A 20,018-nucleotide genomic window follows, 5' to 3' on the forward strand; every position below is an offset into this window, starting at 1 on the left:
TGGAAAGCAAGATCAGACATTTAGGGAAAGACACTTATCAAGGAGAGGTCACATTGGACAAGACCCATCTTGTACAGTGGAATATCAAAACTGGAAGTCACCTGTGCTGTTACCAAAGCTGATGCCTCTGCAGTGCTATAAGGAGGAGGAGGTAAGAAGCAGGAACGGGGCTGGAGGCTGCATCTGATCCCTGGCAACAGACATACACACATGTACCTTGGGAAAACGGAAATGATGATTACTTTTGAAAAACTCAGCTATGTGAGGAAAGAGAGATAAGGAACAGAGTAGGGAAGGGACATCTTGGGGGCACAATTTTTGAGGTTAATTGTGTCTGCTCACTACTAGGGAACATAATAATAGGGAAGAAGAAACTGAAAATCCTGAAAAGCAAGGAGTAGTAAGTGGAAAAGAGATGGGGTACAGGTGGGACAGCAGCAGGAGGCAATGGACACAGGCATGGGAATGGATGGGAATTCTCTTGAAAGGGAAAGGGAAAGCATGAATTTAGTTGCAAAAAGGTTTACAGGCAAGGCCAGGGTTAGAAATTCCTCTGAAACACAGGCAAATCATATGTGTATGCATAACTGTACCATGAGAAACATGTTTCTTCAGATTCTTATAACCACTATGTTTTTAAATACTGGTTCTGACAAAGCACAATGGCACATGCCTGAAAGAAGCATCCTTGACTATGTACCAAGTTCAAGAACATCCAGGGCTAAAAGAGCAAGCTACAGCTCTGGAGAAAACAAATTATGAAAATGTTATTAGGCCACAGCTTATTCAGAATAATAGAGAGAAAAGAGAAAACCAGATGCAAAAATTAATAGGACTGGTTAGGCTGACAAGAGCAGCCCCAGCAGGACAGACATGAAAGACAAAGACCCATACACATAAGACAGAGTTAAAAAACAAAGGCAAAAGCCTGACACAGTAAAGAGCGGGGCACTACCACTAGCTTACTAATGTCTGGCAATAATACTACATAATGAACCAGAATAGGAGAGAGACTAGAAAAAATAGGAGAGAAGTCAGCAGCCATAACTCAATTGCGACCAGCATTCACCCACTCGGTAAGTGGTTACTGAGAACTGCCTGACATTGTTTGACTCTGAAGATCCAGATTCCAGTTCACTTCTCTTTGCTCCGATAAAACACTAACCAAAAACAACTCGAGGACGAAGAGTTCATTTGGCTTACAGGTTACAGCTCTCCATCGAGAGAAGCTCAGGCAGGAACTGAAGCAGAGACCAGGGAGGTGTGCTCCTCACTGGCTCATTGACTTCTGGCCTCCACACATGTATATACATGCAAGCATACATGTACACACAAGTGAACACACATATACATCATACAAATACACAAAGAAAAAAAGTTACAGTAAATATTTTGAGGTTTGTTTTTTGAGTCAAATCCTTCTGCCTCCTCTGGCTGCTTTGTTTTGTTAAGTCTCACTCTGCAGCCCCAGGCTGACCCGGAACAAGTAACCTAGGCTGGTCAAACTCACAATAATCTTCCTGCTTCAGCCTCCCAGAGTGCTAAGATTACAGGTATGAACCATCAATAAATAAACTTTTATGGGTGCCAGCATCTCATCTGGTGACGTACTGTTTGCCGTCCCTATACTACGACAGAGAGCATCTGGCATCTGTAGAGACAAACTTGCTGAATGGACCTAAATGAGGAAAAGCCAAACATAAAGGCATGGATGGCCCAACAAATGCAAAAGTCTAGAGAGAGCAACAAACATAGCAAGTCTGGCAGCTAGAAGGCACCAGCATGGCTCTGCATCAGAATGACTGAGAAGAGGTCAAGAAGACCATCAGGCTGGGCCAGAGGCCATCTCACCTCAGGCCTTCACTGAAGAATTTTGGTTCATTCTAGCAGTGGAGGTAGACACTGCCAGACTTAATGTAAATAATAAAGTATCAGATCCTGGAATTCATAGATGCTGTGTGAAGAACAACCTCTAGTGAGGACGAGTACAGTAAAGAGATGAGAGTGGTCCAGGCAGGAGACGATAAGGGGCAGAGCTGCTGAGGGAAGCTGGGAGTTGGGGTACGTTCTAGTTAAAGTATAAAAATTTACAGAGTTTAGATTTGGGATAAGAATGAAATCGGGGCTGGAGAGATGGCTCAGAGGTTAAAGACATTGCCTGCTCTTCCAAAGATTCTGAGTTCAATTCCTGGCAACCACATGGTGGCTCACAATCATCTGTGTAATGGGGTCTGGTGCCCTCTTCTGGCCTGCGGGCAAACACACAGACAGACAATTGTATACATAATAAATAAATATTTAAAAAAAAAGAATGAAGAGAAATCAAGCACACCTCTTAGGGAGTTTTAGGCCTGAGCAACTGAGTATTTGGTACACTCAACCCAAAACAGACTGGGAATGGCAATGGCTTAGGGATCGGGAGATGATTGGGAGATAGTTGGTGTGAAATAGGCATTATGCCTATTTCCTTGTCTGTGGCACCTCACCGAGAGAGGGTCATGAAGATTAGGTAAGAAAATATATAACAAGGACCACAATACAGTCTGGTCCACAATAAGCACGCAGTAAATATTAGCCAAGTTATTATTACTATTATCAAACAGAAATGTCAAATATGCAGTTGTTAAAAGTCTGAAAGTACACAAAGTAGCCAGTATTAAAGACTAAATTTTAGGCAGCAGTTCTCAGTATACAGATGAAGCCTGGGAAAGACCTCCTGGAGTGAGAAGGCAGCAGAAGGCGGACTCCCCCTCCACACCCAGGCAGGCTCAGTGAAGAGAAAGGCCAGGATGAACACTGAAAACAGTGAGTACAGAGTGACGGGTCCAAGGAAAAACGGAAGGAAGTTGTTTAGCTGGTTCAAATGCTGAAAAAGGGTTTAACAGGGTAAGGACTTATCTAGTCAATCTATTCAATCTGGTTAGACAGACAGCCTGCCCCCCATCACCTTGGTAAGAGTTATCTTAGCTGAGTCTTGGGGAGAAAGCCCAACTACATAAGCTGAGGGCCTGGGGAGTGAGAAAGTGGAGACAGCATTTAGACACTTTCAAGACGGACTGTTGTAAAAGGGGCAAGATTCAGGAATAACTGGAGGACATAGACCGAGGTCTTTTTTTTAAAGGACTGTATTCAGACAGTTTTATACTATTGTGTTGGACTGAGAAACTGCCTGTGCAAGAGACAAGTTGTTGGCAGGTCCAACACTGAGTAGCCAAGAAGAGCTGGAATCCAGTGCCCAGGGAGAGGACAGCATTAGAGGGGAGGGGGCACTTCCCTTACATTGAAAAGGAAGCACTATCAAATATTTGAGAATAGTTTAATAAATTTCTCTATTTTTATGCCCAGTGTAACACAACCAACTGTCAAACACTGTTGCAATCCCAGTAACTTGGGAGGCTGCAGCAGGAGGATAGGAAAGCCTGGGCAATTTATCAAGATTCTGTCTCAAAGCAGGCATAGAGTACATGCTGCTAACCATAGTGTTAGGAGGTGGGAGCCAGAGAACCAGGAAGAGTTCATTCAGTCTCCTAGTGTGGTGGCGCACACCTTCAATGCCAACACTCAGGAAGCAGAAGCAGGCAGAGCTCTGAGTTCGAGGCCAGACTGGTCTACATAGAGAGTTCCATGCCAGTCTGAGCTACATGAGACCCTGTCTTAAAAAATAAAATTCTTCAAAATAAAAAAATATAATAGTAGTTCAGTGGTAGACTGTTTATCCAATATATACCAAGTCCAATATATACCAAGGATCCCCAAGTTCCCAAGAGTAAGTGAACAAGAACTGGGGTTTTAGCATTTGACAAGCTCCTCCTCCCTTGGAGCTTATTATCTAATTTCTTTTTTAAAGTGCAGCTTAAAATATAATATGAATATAAGTACTAAAATAATTATAGCACTTAGCAAGATACTTTGGGAATTGAAAATTTGAAGGCTGAAGCTCTTAAAGCTAGTGTTAACAGAATTGTCTCTGGGAATAATTCAGTTACCAGTCTTCAGAGTGCATCTTGCTTTAAAGAATAAAAATAATGTATATAGTTATTGAACTGACATCAGTGTCTTGAGGACTGGTCAGCAGGGGCAAGGGCCAATTTTCTCTGACGGCTGGTGTACCGAAGGGACAGTTGGTTGTCTGAACGCACCACAGGGAGGAAGAGACTTAAGCTCTTTTACATATCATCTCTAACTGCTAGTGAAAAAATGTTGAGGAAAATTCACCCAGGATTAAAGGGTGCAAAGACTGTAACATACTCTTCTCCAATAACAACAGGAGGTCACATATTCAACATACAAAAATGAATTACAGTTTTTTGAGCTTTTAACTCAGTTCTAGCTAGCAGCTGTCACCTAAGAACTACAAATGTTATATATTTTACAACAAGAGGAGACAGTGCCCCTTAAACCCACTCCATGTCAGCAAGAGTATGAAGCAAAGATGCTCAAGCGAGCTAAGCAAATGAGCCAGGTGAATTCTGCCCAGGCTGCTTCAGACAGAGAGGAAGTCACAAAACGGTCATCAGTCTTTAAAAACAGAACAGTGGACTGCAAGCACCAGCTCAGACAAGATGCTATTCAGACTCTTGGCAATGATCCAAATTATTTTACAGAATCATTAAAAGCAAATAATCAAGGCATGGTGGCACGGGCATATATTTTCAGCACTTGGGAGGTAGCAGCAAGGGAGTCAAAGAGTTCCAGACCATCCTCAGTTACACAGCAAGTTCAGTTCAAGGCTACATGAGACCCTATCTCAACAAAACAAGAAGGAAATCAAGTACAATTCTAGCCTTCCCACTTTCCAAGTCTGAACCGGCTTATCTGTTTGCCAAAAGAAAAAGAAATGAGCCCACCTAACTGGCATATTGTAGAAAATTGTAGAAAATTCAGTTAAGGATCACAAGCACAGGGCTAAGACTTTCCTAACAGGGAGGTATCTCAAACGAACAGGTCTACAGACTGGAATGTTAAACACTAACCTCATTTTAGGCGACGGTTCTTTTCACTGTAAGACGATTTGGTCCTTTATACACCACCTTGAAGCAGTTAACTTCACTTTGAGCTACATCTTAATTGAAACAGTTATTTTCTCTCTCCTCTCCTGAGATAAAGTTCTTGGGACACAGTCCTGAGTGGCCTATGACTCACATAGTAGCAATTCCCTTGGCTCACCATTCTGAGTGCTGCGACTTCAGACATGAGCTACCATACCTGGCTCTCAACTACATGTTTTCACTATAAAATTTCAGTTCTCTCCTCGTTTGTTGTTCTCATCAAGATGCAAAGTCAAGTTTCATCTTTCCTTTTAGGACCACAGGCTAATGAATGACCAAAAGCAACTTGGGTATCACTGAGAAAGCCACAACTTCCTTCCCTCTAAAGTAAACAAGGCCATCTCTCTACAGAGAGCAACATGAAGAATAACACAAACATTCCATTTAGGAAAGCAACTGGGCTATCAGGTTCTCCACCAGACTCACTGTTTTTTAGGACTTAATGTCCAAATGTTAAAGTCGGGGAACTCATGTTCCTGACAACTACATCATACTTGGAAATTTGCTATCAAGTTCTGAGAAGTCTACAATAGGTGGCATTAACTATATATTTTTTTTTAAATTGCTGATACTAGAGGCTCTCAAGAAGAAAGAAAACAAAGACCAATGTGGTGGTAGCACAGACTTTTGATCCCAGTACTTGGGAAACAAAGGTATGTAGATCTCTGAGTTCAAGGCCTGACTGGTCTACATAAAGAGACCCTTGTCTCAAAACAAAAACAAGAAGAAAGTATAAGGGGATTATGTGCTTCTCTTCTCTCTGTGAATGTGGACCAGTATGGTTAGCAACTAAAAACTACAAATCTGAGTCTGCTCTTCCCCTAGTGCTCCAGTTTCTGAACACAGCAACCGCACAATCAGGGAGGCAAATGGCCCTTCAATTTGGTGTCACTTGCAGTATTCCTGCAGTGAACCAGTTTCTATGAATTGTAGTCATTCTATGAGAGTAACCGGTTAACAGTGGCCATGACGAAACTTAGAGAATAAACTCAGGAGTTTACTCTTCTATCACTTATAAGAAGGCATCCGTACATGATTCTAGTGCTAAACTAAAAAATTCAAGCAGTTCAACAACCCCAATCAAGGTCCGGCGGTGGGAAAGCTGTCTGCGGTGTTAATATTAACTCAGCCCAGAGTTTTAGTAATCTAGATGAATAATCCCAATTCACAGTTCTCAGTCTGACTGTACAGGAAATGCTTTCTGCAACCCAACATATCTAAAACGGTTTCATTCTGAGTGATGCAAACCCTTCACACAGACTCAAAAGCCAAGGGTCAGAGGTCTATATAAGGCTCATTCACATGAAGCACGTTGATGTCAGACTGGAAACAACTTGCAAGCCTCTGACAGAACCATCCATCAGCAATGAACCTTAAGGAAGGGTGTTCTGGAGCCTTCCTCTTCAACACACAGCTGGAAAGGGGCATGAAACCTAATTTCTTATTTCCTTTATGAGGATCACATCTTGTTATTCCTGGGTCCTTTTGATGTTTAAGATTTGCCTTTTAGCTCCACTTTAAAAAGCTTTTATCCTCCTATAAAACCACTACAAAAACCATTATTTCATTTCTCTGGAAGACATCTCTCTGGAAGCTTACTACAAAAATTAATTATTGTCATAAATTGACAACTCAAATCAAATAGTTCTTGAGGAGCCAGTGAGACCCTAGGATCCCTTGAGGAATATTAAAAGACATAAAACACGATCCATGTCCTCAAGGAGCTGAGTAAGACTGTACTTATTGATTCATAGGAAGGGAAGACAGTGAGGTCACTTTATACATATGTAGAAAGAACTGTATTTTTAAAATTTATCTCCACAGGGCATGACTTTGGTAACCTTTTCCCATCACTATGACAACTATCATTATCAACAAGTTCTTTTTTTCAGCTGCCCCCATTCAGTTTAAAGCTATTTTCTCTTATCAGTGGAGCTAAAGAACAAATGGTTACCATCCCTAATAATGAATTCATTCATGGTTTTTGAAGAATTGTTATCTCTTAACCTTTCATTCTCTCAAACTTTCCTGACTGACTTCCAATCACACTATCATCTCCTGAGTCTCCTCACAATCATCTCCAAGGTCTCCTCATTCCTTTTAAGCTGAGGAACTTATAAATGGAAACAACATTAAGGAAGGGGCTAAATGTTAATCTACATAAATTATAATGCCATCTAATCAGAATGCCCTGACCTCACCTCCAAACCCACAGTTGGGAGCACCTTTAAACTAAGTCCTATAAGGGAGATGGATCCCTGAGTTTGAGGTCAACCTGGTCTACATAGGGAGTTCCAGACCAGCCAGGGCTACACAGCAAGATCTTGCCTCTAAAAGTAATTAACAATTACTAATCAAAAGGCCTGTGATAGGCTTTTTATTATACATCCCTCTGCCATATTTGTATGATGTGCATATGTGTAGGGTGTCCATGCTAGAACACAGGCCAGGGGATGATGTCACTCTCTGCCTTCAGGTCTCTCACTGCCCACCCAGAGCTAAACATTTTTGACAAGGCTGGCTGGCCAGGGAGTTCCAAGGATCTACCGGTCTGCACTGATCTTAGTACTGGAGTTCCAGACACAGCATCATGCCTGGCTTTTACATGGGTGATGAGCATCCCACCTGGGTCCTCATGCCTGGGCAGCAAGAGCTCTTACCAACTGAGCCATCTCCCCAGTCTGCTTATTATTTTCTTTAAAAACAAGTCAAAATTACCTAGGTGTGCACAAGTTCTCCTAATTTATTATAATAAATCTTTGTGAAGTGTTCCTAAAACTTCAATAGTCACTGATCCACTTTACACAAAAAGTTCCCACTATAAAACAAGCAATGACTTAGGAAATAGACTTTTAGAGGGAGTCAGAAGCTATTGGGGGCAAAGACAGATGAATTTACAGAGGAATCCACAATGCAAAGAAGCCTGGACTAAGTAAGCACTTTGAGGATTGGGTACAAACTTTTAAAAAAGGAGAAACTGAATTACAGCTCCCAGTAGTATCTGTGACTGTTTCATGGAAGAGCTGCAATACGGAGATCTGAGCTGAAGACAGAGCTGAACAATCCAGGGGCAGCTAAAGAAGTAAAGACTCAACCAAAGAGGCTCTGCAAATTGCACATAAAGACCAGAGCGAGCACACGGTGGGTTCCCTGTCCTGTGTAGATGTAGCAAAGGGAAATAAAGTCCAAATGCACATAAACGCTAGAGAGAGCACACCAATGGTTTCCCTTCCAGTGTAGATGTAGCAAAGAAGGGAGATAAAGTTCAAATGTAGATATGCAGGCCAAGTAAGCTATGAAGGGCTGAGAAATCATCTATTTGTGAGAAGTCAAAAGAGCTTTAGGGAAATAGTAACAATCCTATCTCTATTTAAGGAAAGCACTGGGCACAGTGGGCCGTGGAAAGGGGGTGGCTAGTGAGGAGTGCACCATAATGATCCTCAGTCACGGACATAAGCAAGGCTGTCAGAACTGAAGAGCAGAGCCGGACTGAAGAGACGCTACCATAGCATAACGAACAGGACTCAAGAACAGGGGATGGGGTGGGAAGAGAAGGACTGCAACACATGCAGGGACCAAGGGTGAACTCTGACACAGGCACATTAGGGTTTGAATCATAGCTCTGCCACCTCCTAGGCACATGGCTCAAGGAAAACTACTGCCTAGATATGCAAAAGATGGCATGTAGTGGTTCAATGAGCATTTCTTAAAAAAAAAAAAACCTTGGTTATGTTTATGTTTATTTTGTATGTGTGTATAGGCACAGGTGTGTGTATGCCAAAGTATATGTGTGGAGGTGAGGAGACAACTTCCAGAGGCTGGTTCTCTCCTTCCACCATGTAGGTTACAGGGATCAAACTCGGGTCATCAAGTTCTTTTATTCACTGAACCACCTCACTAGCCCCAAATGTGTCCTTATTTAAGTGAGGTACTACCGGGCTGGAAAGATCAAAGATGGTTCAGTGGTTAAGAGCACTAGCTGCTCTTCCCAGGACTCACATGGTGGCTCACAACCACTTCTAACTCCAGTTCCAGGGCATCCAACTCCCTCTTGTGGCAGGTACTGCATGCACACGGTGCACATACATATATACATACATGTAGACAAAACATTTCATATAGATATGAATACTTTTTAGATTTATTTTTATGTATGTTTTCCCTGAATGAATGAGTGTATGTATGTATTGCATGTATGTACGTACATACGTACATACACACACCATATGCATGTCTGGTATCTGAGGAAGTCAGAAGAGAGCTTCAGATCCCATAGGATTGTAGTTATAAATGGTTGTAAAGCATCACGTGGGTGCCTGGACTCTAACTCATGCCTTCTGCAAGAGCAACAAGTGTTCTTAAATGCTGAGCCATCTCTCCAGCCCCCCAAATAAGAACATTTTTAAAAAGAGATATTACAGAATTGTATGCTTCATTTTTTTCTTAATGAGGCAGAAACATTTAATTTTTTCCACTTTTAAAAAATTTTATGTGTATGGATGTTTTCCCTACATGTATGTCTGTGTACCAATAATGAAATCACTGCTTGGCTTATTGGCTCTAGTTTCTTATTGGCTAGCTCTTACATCTTAAATTAACCCATTTCTATTAATCTGTGCATCTCCATAAAGCTGTGGCTTACCAGCAAGGTTTCAGCACAAGTCTGTCTCCTCTGGCAGCTTCATGGCATCTCTCTGACTCCACCCACTCTCTCTATATATCTCGTTCAGCCTGGCTTTACTTTGTCAAGCCACTGGCCAAAAGCAGCTTCTTTATTAACCAATGGCAATAAAACATATTCACAGCATACATCACCTCCCACAGCACAACCCCACAAGTTGAGAAATGCTGCTATTGATCAACATTGATTCTGCCCAAATGAAACTTGAGGACAAGCATCAAATAGTAACCCGAAAGGAAAAAAACACTAATAAAAAGACTAAGAATATTAGTCATAAAGACCAAGGTAGCAACCCCTATGCAGTTTCCTGAGCCTGATCAGTCCACAACTCAAGAGCCAACCTTTCCTACTTTCTCCCCTCTGGGTCCTTGGCTACCAATGACACCTTCTGTTACCAAGATGGTTAGTTGTCCTTCAGTTCGGGTCCACTTAGCTTACAGGTAACTTGAAACCCTGGGCAAATTCAGTAACATTCTGAAGTCAGGGCACAGAGCATCTGTTGTGTCATGGCTGGGGTCAACCATAGCACTCAAATAGATTTACCCGCACGCACACACACACACACACACCTCAAAGTAATAAAACAATCCAGTTATGATAAAAAGGTTATAGCTCTCATGCCCTTTCAATTTCTCATTCTAATAATAACTAGGGCTCCCTATGTGCTAAGTAAAGTACTAAGTGCTTTGCATGCATGGTCTCAATTAAGCCTCACAATACTCTTTTGAAGCATGATTACCTCCAATTTGCAAATGAAGAAACACTCAGCTAATACATGGTTAAACTGAGATTTGAACCCAGGTAGTCTAAATCCAGAGCCCGGTCTTGGCAACCCCTAATCACTACGCTATATTATCTCACACTATCCCAGATTAGACTATGAGATTCACCATCCCCTTTGTAAAGGCATTTATATACACACAAATAAAAACTGCCAGTCAGAGAGATTACAAGAGGATTTCCTCATTAACCAAGCTTAAAGAGATGTTATCCACAAGATTTTACTGCTTATAATTAAGGCAATAATCTAGGCACGGTATTGTGTTTGATCTAAAAATTAGTCTGTTCTGATGAATGACAAAAGCTAAATTTCAGGCGCCTATCAAAATTCACTGCTCAAGATATTTATTATGAATATGTGATCAACGTTTCCCTAGTTTTTAGAACCAAGTTTAAAAGCGAGCCCAATGAAAACATTTCCTCCAAAAACACTCCTCACAACTCCCATTACTCTCTCATCTCAGGACAAGGGGAGCCAGGCACAATTACTTTGATGCAGTGAATTGAGAAGACAATGCTATTTCAGCAGTGCATGGGCAATGCGGGTCAGAGTTCTCAGGCAGTAGAGATGTTAGGAAGGGTCACGCTGCTCAGTCATCAACCCATCTACAAACACTGCAACAAAACACAAGCCAGAAATGCACAGAACCAGGTAAAACAGACAGAAGAAACTCCAGCGCTGAAATAAACACCAGGGAAATAGACCCCACCCACTGAAACCTCACACAGTCTTGCTGCAGCCAGGATGAGAGGTAACACATCTGGGGAAACCCCTCCAACCTATTTGTCAAGTAGAAAAACAACCACTCATTTCAAGGAAGGGGGAATTTTCATGCGCTGTGCAGAAACTGCCAACTAACTCTCACGTTAATACCTTTGTCAAACTAAACCTATTAGGGCGGTATATTCTGAATCTAAAAAGTTAAACCAAGCCCGGCCTCCAGGAAGCTTTGTGCTAACCCAAGGGAACTACAAGTCAGGTCTTTAAAAGCAAACCTTAGGTAACAGCTTCAGCCTCATGGTTGGCTTCCCATGAGGTGTGTAACCTGACAAGGTAAAAAACTCATTGAAATATTTAACAGTGGTGGTATGGATTTCTTTGGATAGGTCAAGAAAAGCAACCCATCCCTTTTAAAAACATAAAGAACCATTTTATGGGAAGTCATTGTCTCAGTTCTAGTGTCTGAGCATTTCCTCAGGGCTTTCTCAGAGACCTTATTGAAGGAGAAAATGAAAGGCTAACAAAAGGGCCCCTCTTCTCCCCCTATTCCCAGCATAATCTACCTCAGCCACAGGGCCAGTAGCATCCACACTGTCATAAATGCCAGCAATTAGAGAATGAGGCCATAAAACCACCCACTCAGGTATAAGAGCACAGGCCTGCAGCTTATTTAATGCGTGCCATAAAAGATCCTGTACTTCCTTCTTCCAGGCCTTCACCACCAAGAAATGAGAATAACAACAACAAAACAGCCCTTTGTCTGCCTACTTCATAGTGATGTGATCAATGAAACCATCAGGGCCCAGGTGAAGAATTTAAGATCCTTCTTCTTCATAAAGACTCTCCATTTCCTCTAGCATGCTACACTGCAGACCAATGAAAGGGTGGGCTACATTTTCAGCACCAATACAGTGGAAACCAAAGCTGAGTTACCTTTAACAGAAATTATTCTAGCTTATTTTGAAACTATTCTAAAAGCTCAGCTAGCCAGTTCCTGACCTCAAGAAATACTGGCACCTACAATTAGCAAGGCAATTTTAGTTTTAAAAAAAAGTTAATTCAAGGGCTCACAGGATAGCTGAGCAGGTAAAGGCATTTGCTGGAGAACCTGACAACCTCAATTTAATCCCCAGGTCCCACATGGCAGGAGAGACCAACTCCCACAAGCTGTCTTCTGATTTCCATACACGTTCATTCATACAGGCTTTTGCATACACACTCTCGCATATGCGTGCACAATAAATGTCATTTTAAAAAAGCTAATTCCAATCCCAATCTCAAAGCTATTTTATTCACTCTGTTCCAAAATCTGGTACAAACTGGGGTCAAATAATAATTTTATTTTATCATTTATCCTCACAACCTGGAAGCCCACAAAAATCACAGGTCTGTCATTTAATCCATGATAAAACTTAACTCCTCCAATTTCATAAGCCAATCTTGATGAGCCTGGAGCAAGGACTTTCTAACAGTGAACTCTTTAGCGACTGTTTCCTACCCATGCCAACAGGGTTAGGAATCTGGTTCAAATGTAGGTGCATCATGCCAGACTCATTAGTAACTTCATCTTTCTTAATCCCAGAAAATGACATTCAAAGAAAGGGTCCACTGAAGCCATCCCCAAGAAGGTTTCTACTAGTGCAGGGACAGTCACAAAACTCCCCTTCCTCAAAACCCAGGCCACCAGGCTCTCTACCCTGGCAGAGGAATGGAGACAAGATATTCACAAAAGGCCCGATTGAAGGCGTTCAGTTAAGTGCTAGAAAGGAGCTGAAATTCTGTGCCAACACTAGAGGAATGTGGGCAGGCACAAAGAGATCTTAATTAGGAGACCTACAATTAAAACACAGTGAGTCTCCAAAAGAGAGAGAGGCGTTGCAGTCTGTTCCGCCTCCGAGCAGGCAAAAGTGCGGCTGCCACCCCCTCCAGCCACCGAGTAAGGGAGGCAACTGGCGGGCTCAAGCTGCACAGCTGTTCCCTGGAAGGACAGCTCCAAGGTGAGCAGAGATGAGAAATGAAACCCAAACGGGAGCATTTTCTCTTGCTTCTAATCAGAAGGGAACTCACTATTTTGTGAACCATGTCCTCCAGGAGCATGAGCCTTGAGATGCTTAACTGGGAGGGAAATGCGGGGACATGGGACGTGCTTTCGGAGAAGAGAAAAAAATCCTTCAGATTGCATTCCTAATATTCAGCACTTCATTTCAAAACTTACTAACAGCTCCTTCACTCAAAGGAGTTTCTACTGCTCTGGATTCATGCTTTCATTTAAAAGCTCATACACCTAAGAAATACATCATCCAGACTGGAAATAGCTTCCTTTTAGGTAAGGAAATTACAACAATGAAAACTAATCTAGCCAAACAACAGGATAACACTGGAGTTCTCTACAGGTACACGGCATTTTATTTCAAACTTGATCTTCAAGACAGGCACACTGGTGTATGTCTATAGTCCCAGCAACTTAGGAGACTGAGGCAGAACTGCTGGAGCCTAGAAGTTCAAGGTCAGCATGAGTAACACAGCAAGAAACCAAAGCAAAAGTATTTCCATTATTGTTGTCAACTTCAGCAAAACCCTTATGCTTTTTTTCCATCCAATTAAAACTTCTCCCACCAAGGTGAAATTTCTCCTAACAATAATGATAGTTAAACAGGCAAATGTACAATCTGATATTAAGAAGCACTACAGTCTCACTAAATAAACAAACAAACAAACTCAGAATAAGAAATTCTAGTCTAGGCGTGGTACTGCATGTCTGTAATCCCAACACTTGGAAGACACCAAGGTAGAACTGAGAAATCCAAAGGTAGCCTTCTCTACATAGGGAGTTCCAGAACAACCAGGACTACATGGCAAGACTGTCTTGATGATGATGAAGAAATAAGGAATAAGAATAATTGAACAGAAAGGTTTATGAGCTATTTAGTACAACTTCACTTATATATCAGAAATTGAAGGTTAAAAGTGAATTGCCCAATTGGGCATTGGGGCACATACCTTTGATCCCAGCACTCAGGAAATATTGGATTAACAGATCTCCACAAATTTAAGGCCAGAATGGTCTACATAATAAGACCCTGTCTCAAAAACAAACAAACAAACCAAAGACATGCAGTGACAGAGGGATGAGTAAGACTGAGCTCATACCCACTGATGTCCACTCCATGTGCTCTCTCAGCTTCATTCACCTTCTGCCAAGCTCAGGATCAGCCGCGAAGACCAACAACTCTTTGGGTACATACACTTGGTTAACATTAAAAAAATTTTTTTTAATTAAAGGGGAAAAAAAAAAAATCGCAGACACTCTCCAGCAGTCTTCCAGTTAGAGAACTACCCTCTTTTCTAAGCCCAACCTAAAAGCCTGCCTCAAGCCACAGGGACTTCACTCAACTTTAGATGAAAACAAATATGCACCAATGCTATAATTCAGTTTTAATATCACATATAATTAAAGTGTGCGGTGTTAAGATCAAGGGAAAACTGCTTTTAACGTGTTGAGTGGTGATAGGAGAGGCATATGAACTCAATGAAGACTGCTGGATGCTAAAATATTTCTGAAATAAATGTTAAACTACTACAAGTTCTAGTCAATGGAAGATGCTGCTTTGCTGTGCTTATTTAGAATGCAAACATAGTCACTTGAGCACCACCTGAGACAGCGGCTGACGCTATGAAGAGCATGGAAAAGCAGCACAAGACATGGACCTCAGTGGTGCTTCCTAATTCACACAGACTGCCCAAGCGTCTTTGTATTTTGAAAAATCACCTCATTATAACAGAATGTAATCCCAAGGAACTCCTATGTAGCTGTTACCAGAGAGATCGATCCAAGGAGAGCAAAGAACCAATGGCAACGAAGAACAGGTCTCCTGTGGGTAACAGCATGGTTCCTATAGGAGGATCCGGAGTTCTGTCACCAGAAGAACTCAGCTTTGATTATGTGCAACTCCAAGTCATTATTCCCTTAAAGTGAACCACAATTTAAAGAGGTTAGATTCGTTCTGGGTCACATAACAACTCCAAGAGTCCAGACGAGACCTCCTAAGAAGCACGGATAACTTCTAAGAAGCAACCTTAAGGATAATGTAAGTATGACAGCCTGGATTAAGACCTGTGGAACTCTATCATTGATGTGTAAGACTGTGTCACCAAATGCTTGGTTTCTATGCTGAAAGTCACCGAATGCCGGAAGAGGCTGCCACTCTCGTTTACCATGTACAACACATACCATCAGCCCGTGCTACATGGCCCCTAACGAACAGACAGAAAGCTTACCAACAGCTCATTAAAGTCCAGTTTAGAAAAAAAACTAACACTGGATTTAAGGCAAGGGGTCACCTGCCCTTTTCACAATGGAAGAGTGACTACCATTCATAGGCAAAGTCCTAAAGAGGAAAAACTCCTCCTCATCATACTTGATCTTATTCATAGGAACTGAAATTCCCTGACAAGTTTTATACAACAAATTACCCAGTAAGGCAAAATAAAGAGCTAGCTCACAACCAGAATATTGACAGGTAAGAAACCGTCAGCACCTGATTAAAACCTCAAAGGTAGTTTTTGTCAAAGACCAACAGATAAAATATTCTGATGCCCAGATATTAAATCCCTGGATCTAGGTCTCTCCCTCTCTCTAACCAGTCTCTTAAAAAGTTTATATGATTGGAAGCTGTTGACATAAAACTTTGCTTTTGAATGTGTGATAAGAACATTGAGACCTTGGACACACAGTCCTTCAATATGAAATGCATAAGCATGCCAACAATGAAATGCTGCTGCTTTGGGCATCTCCATAAAGCAGACCAACTTCTCCTAATAGAGACTTTCTTATAACACTCAAATATACACAAAAATAAAATTCAACATATAACCAGTCTAGTCTCAATTTTGAAAACACGTAGGTAAATAAGTCAATGTAAGACTTTTGTTTTGTTTTGTTTTGCTGCTGTATCTTTTAAAAAAGCAGAATCAACTCACATTTAAGCACCAACTCCATGCAAGTAACCTGAACGGTTCAGTCTTTTTGTCATGTATGAGGCCTTTGGTTCTCCAACTACATGGGATCTGTGTTGTTAGCTTAAAAAATACAGAATTGGCCTTTCAAAAAATAATAATCTACAACCAATAAAACCAATAAACCAATGCAACCAATAAAACACTCTCAAACAACCCTGCTTACCGCAGCAGCCTTCTGAAGGCTGGGAAAAGGAGGTGGAGACAGAGCTGAGAGAGGCAGGCAAAGAGGATGCTGCAGCTAGCTAGCTACACAGCAAGGAACACGCCCCCATCATGTCCTCCTGGCTCTGTCAGAAGGCGGGTTGTTGTCAGTCTCCTGAGCCAGCTGCCTTAGAAACAATTTTTAAAAGGAGGCTGGGAGACTAACAACTGGGGGAAAGAAAAAAGGACAGCTCCTTAGGATCTCCTCCCTCCCGGTCTTCCCAAGGCCTTTGCTAAATCTAAAGGGGTGCAGGGCATAAGGGGCCACAAGGGGTTTGCCCCAACGGCAGAGCACGCAGGAAACTGCTGGTTGCTATCTTTCTCTTTCTGTTTCAATCAACAGCACTACAGAGCAGCAAACCCCTACCCCCCTTCACTTCAGCCCCTGGCAGCTGCTCTTCCTCCCCCTAGCATCCCCCATCCCATTCTCCGCCCCCCCTCCTGCGACTCAAACTGCCCTTTCTGCATCCAATGGAAAACAAATGCGCAACGCCACTGACTGAACCTGGACTCAACTTCCCTTCCCTGGGCAACTTTCCTTTCTGCTGAAAAAGGCTGAAGACCGCCTATCAAAGCATCCCGGTTCTCAACCGATTACTCAATGGGAAAGGGGCAAAGCGCTGACCCTCCACCCACCTTGAGTCTCCCAATAGGAATCGCAAATAATCTTACCTCCCAAAGACTAACTTTGCTCCATGATCCTCCTCTTTTTCCCAACCCAAAGCAACCACCATTGCCACCACACTAACGTCAAACTGTCCCTTATCTACTCTTACCCCAGCCGGGCTCTCCTCCACCCCTACCAAGCCCCAGGATTGGCCTAGGAAAAGGTGGATCAATAATAAAATGACGAGGGGAAAAAAGAGAGAGAGAGAAGGGCGGGAGGGAGCCAGGGCCAGAGGCTGCAAGCTCTCAGGCGCAGTGGGTGGGGTAAGAGAGCAGCTGCTTCCCTTGGGAGGATGCTGTTCTAGTCCCCCCACAAACATCACCCCTCACTGGGGGCCCCCTTTCTCTAGAGCTGGAGGGAAAGTCTGCTCCCTCTCAAGGAGAATACTGGAAAGTAGCTCTGCTCCAAGCTTAGGGGGACACTGGGCCATTTTCCCTCTAACACACCGTTGGTCCTTCATCTAAAGGAGGGAAAGGGGTGGAGTTGGAGGTAAATCTCTGACACCAGCAGCCTAGGAACCGCAGCCCTGGAAGATGGGGAAAGGGACTAAGGCAGGGGAAAGCACTGTTATCTTCGCAGGAGAGATGAGGACAGGCAAGGTAGAGGGGAAAGGTTTCCCGTGGGGTGGGGCGGGACGAGGAGGCCCGGTGTGCTGGAGGTGGGAGTGGGCTGGGAGTACAGGTGAGAGAAGGGGGAGTGGCTGGCAAGGTGAAGACCTGGCTGGAGATGGAGAGAGGGTTGGTCAGGTTTTTCCGAAAGCAAGGTGCAGCAGGGCACCTGGATTTCCCATGGGCCAGGAGAAGAACATGGCCCTGGATGAAGCCACCACCCGAGAGATGTCCAAGGGGAAGACTGCCCTAGGAGTAACACATCTGCCCAGGAAAGGAGGCGGAGATGTGGCGGGATCAGGTCTCTGGCAGAGGGAGGGAGGAATCTGGCTCGGATGAGGTAATCTGTGAAAGGGAGGAGGGGTTCAGTCCCGGGATGGGAAACCCCCGCAAGGGGGTCTGTGCCAAGGGATTTGGGGAAGGGTCCAGGGAAAGAAGGCGGTGTAGGGGGTAAACGCCCTTAGCCAGAAGGGGTTGAACCCCCGGGGAAGGCGCCTGGGGGTCTGCAGTCCATAAGGGGGGGTTCCAAAATGGGAGGGCCATTTGCCCCGGGTTAGGGACCCCGGGATGTTTCCAGGATTGGGATGCTCCTCAAACCTGGATGGGGGAGGGGAGGGGTTCCGCAGAGGGTCGAGACCCCGGACCCGGGGGTTCCTCGCCCCCTTACCTCTCCGCTGCCGCCTCCCCCGCCGCTCTCCCCAAACACTGCCCGGAACCGGCGCAGGTTGGTGCCGATGGCGGCCGAGACCTGCAGCGCCGCGTCGAAGCCCGGGCCCACCCGGAGCAGGGCCGGCCCTGAGGAGGCTGAGGACGATGACGAAGACGAAGACGAGGCAGACGACGAAGAGGCTGCTGAGGCGGCGGCCGCTCCCCCTGGAACCCCAGCCCCGCTGCTTCCCGCCGCCGCCGCCACCGCTGGGGGGGAGGGGGGCGCCCCGGGGCCGCCACCGCCGGCCGGGGGCCCGGGGGGAAGCAGCAAGGCCGGGACGCGTTGCCGCGGGGCGCCCCCTAGGCCCCGGCGCCCCCCGCCGCCACCGCCCCCGGTGGTCCCGGGTCGGGCGGGGAAGCGCCACCGACAGCTGTGCGCCATGTTCGCCCCGTAAGTGAAGCAGCGAGAGGGAGAGGCGACAACACAGGGGGGCGGGGAGGCGGAGGGGGGGGGGGAGCGGCGGGCCCCGGAACCTGCCTAACCCGCCTGGCGCCGCCCGGCCGCTCGCACCCCGCGGCCCTCTATGCCGAGCGCCGGGTGGCGCTTGCTTGCCCTGCAATCTGCATATGGGCCTCTGGCCTCCGCCTCCGCCGCCCGGCGGCCGCTGCTCTATGCTGAGCCCCGGGCCCGGCTCCTCCCGCCCCGCAACCTGGATAAGTGCATGCCCCGCCCTCCGGGAGCGGCAGCGCCAGGGAAGATGGGGGGGGGGGGGAGGAAGCCCTGGAGCCCGGAGCGGAGGCGGGTTCCGGGGAGAGGGGGAGGGGGCGAGGGCGGCGGGAGGATGGAGGCGGAGGGAGCGGGTGGCCCGCTGCCGGGAGAGCCGAGGGGCCGATTACACACGTTCCCGGGACGCGCAGAGACTCGAGCTGCCCAGGAGAGCCGCTTCCAGTGCGGCGTGGCTGCTGGGTCCCGGGAGGAGCGAGCCTTCTCCGCCTTGGAGAGCGGCGGGCTTAGCCCTCATGGAACGCTTCTAGAATCCAGAAAGCCCCATTGTACTCCATGCAAAACCGAAGCGTCGCCCAGTTGAGTCTATGCAAAATGGCAAGGGCCTCGGTGAACGCGCTTTAAAAAATAAAATCCAATAAAAGAGGAGCCCCTCCCATCTTCATGCTTGGAGCGCTCTCTAAAATGCACACGACCGAGTGGCGGGCTTCCGCCACCTCCTCGCCCCACTGTGCGCTGGAGGGAGGCAAGGAGCTTCTGGCTTTCGTGCCCTTCTGCTGAGTTGGGGTGTGTTTTCCCAGCCCGGACGTTGGAGACCACGGCGTGCGCTGCGCGAACGACCTGGGGTTACAACGGAGCTGAAACTGGGTGGCTAACGGACGGGGCCCAAAGGGAAGAGGCGGGCAAAGGCGCCCCGCCCCTTCTTCCACCGCTACCAGCTTGCCGCTGCCTGCAAAGCGGACCCTAATGTATGCACGCGAAGGGAGGGGGCTCGCCAGCACATTTCTCATGATGGGGGGGGGGGTCGTTGAGCATTATGATACACTGGGTGGAAGGGGCCCGCCGCCGGCAAGCTCTGGGCGCAGGGTTAGCAAGCCTAGAGGGAGGGAGAGGGAAGAGGGATAGGGCAGCGGCGGGAGG

The 20,018-nt window shown here is 45.4% G+C and overlaps 2 protein-coding genes across 7 annotated transcripts in view; one reads left to right on the forward strand and one right to left on the reverse strand.

Annotated features, from left to right (window-relative positions):
- The window catches only part of Kmt2a (lysine methyltransferase 2A), an 84,495-nt gene extending 65,434 nt beyond the window's left edge, over positions 1 to 19,061 (reverse strand). For all 6 annotated transcript variants that reach the window (XM_041638469.1, XM_041638466.1, XM_041638468.1 and 3 more), the window contains exon 1: positions 18,393 to 19,061. In XM_041638469.1, coding sequence (XP_041494403.1) covers positions 18,393 to 18,815 — 423 coding nt within the window. In that variant the 5' untranslated portion in view covers positions 18,816 to 19,061. The remainder of the gene's footprint in view (positions 1 to 18,392) is intronic.
- LOC121438256 (phosphatidylinositol N-acetylglucosaminyltransferase subunit A-like) overlaps positions 18,365 to 20,018 on the forward strand; it is a 76,621-nt gene continuing 74,967 nt past the window's right edge. The window contains exon 1 of the mRNA XM_041638475.1: positions 18,365 to 18,824. The gene's annotated coding sequence lies outside the window, so the exon portion shown is untranslated. The remainder of the gene's footprint in view (positions 18,825 to 20,018) is intronic.

This window comes from Microtus oregoni, unplaced genomic scaffold, assembly GCF_018167655.1.
Source record: "Microtus oregoni isolate MIOR12 unplaced genomic scaffold, Mior012 000055F_ref0000237, whole genome shotgun sequence".
Classification (NCBI taxonomy): Eukaryota; Metazoa; Chordata; class Mammalia; order Rodentia; family Cricetidae; genus Microtus; species Microtus oregoni.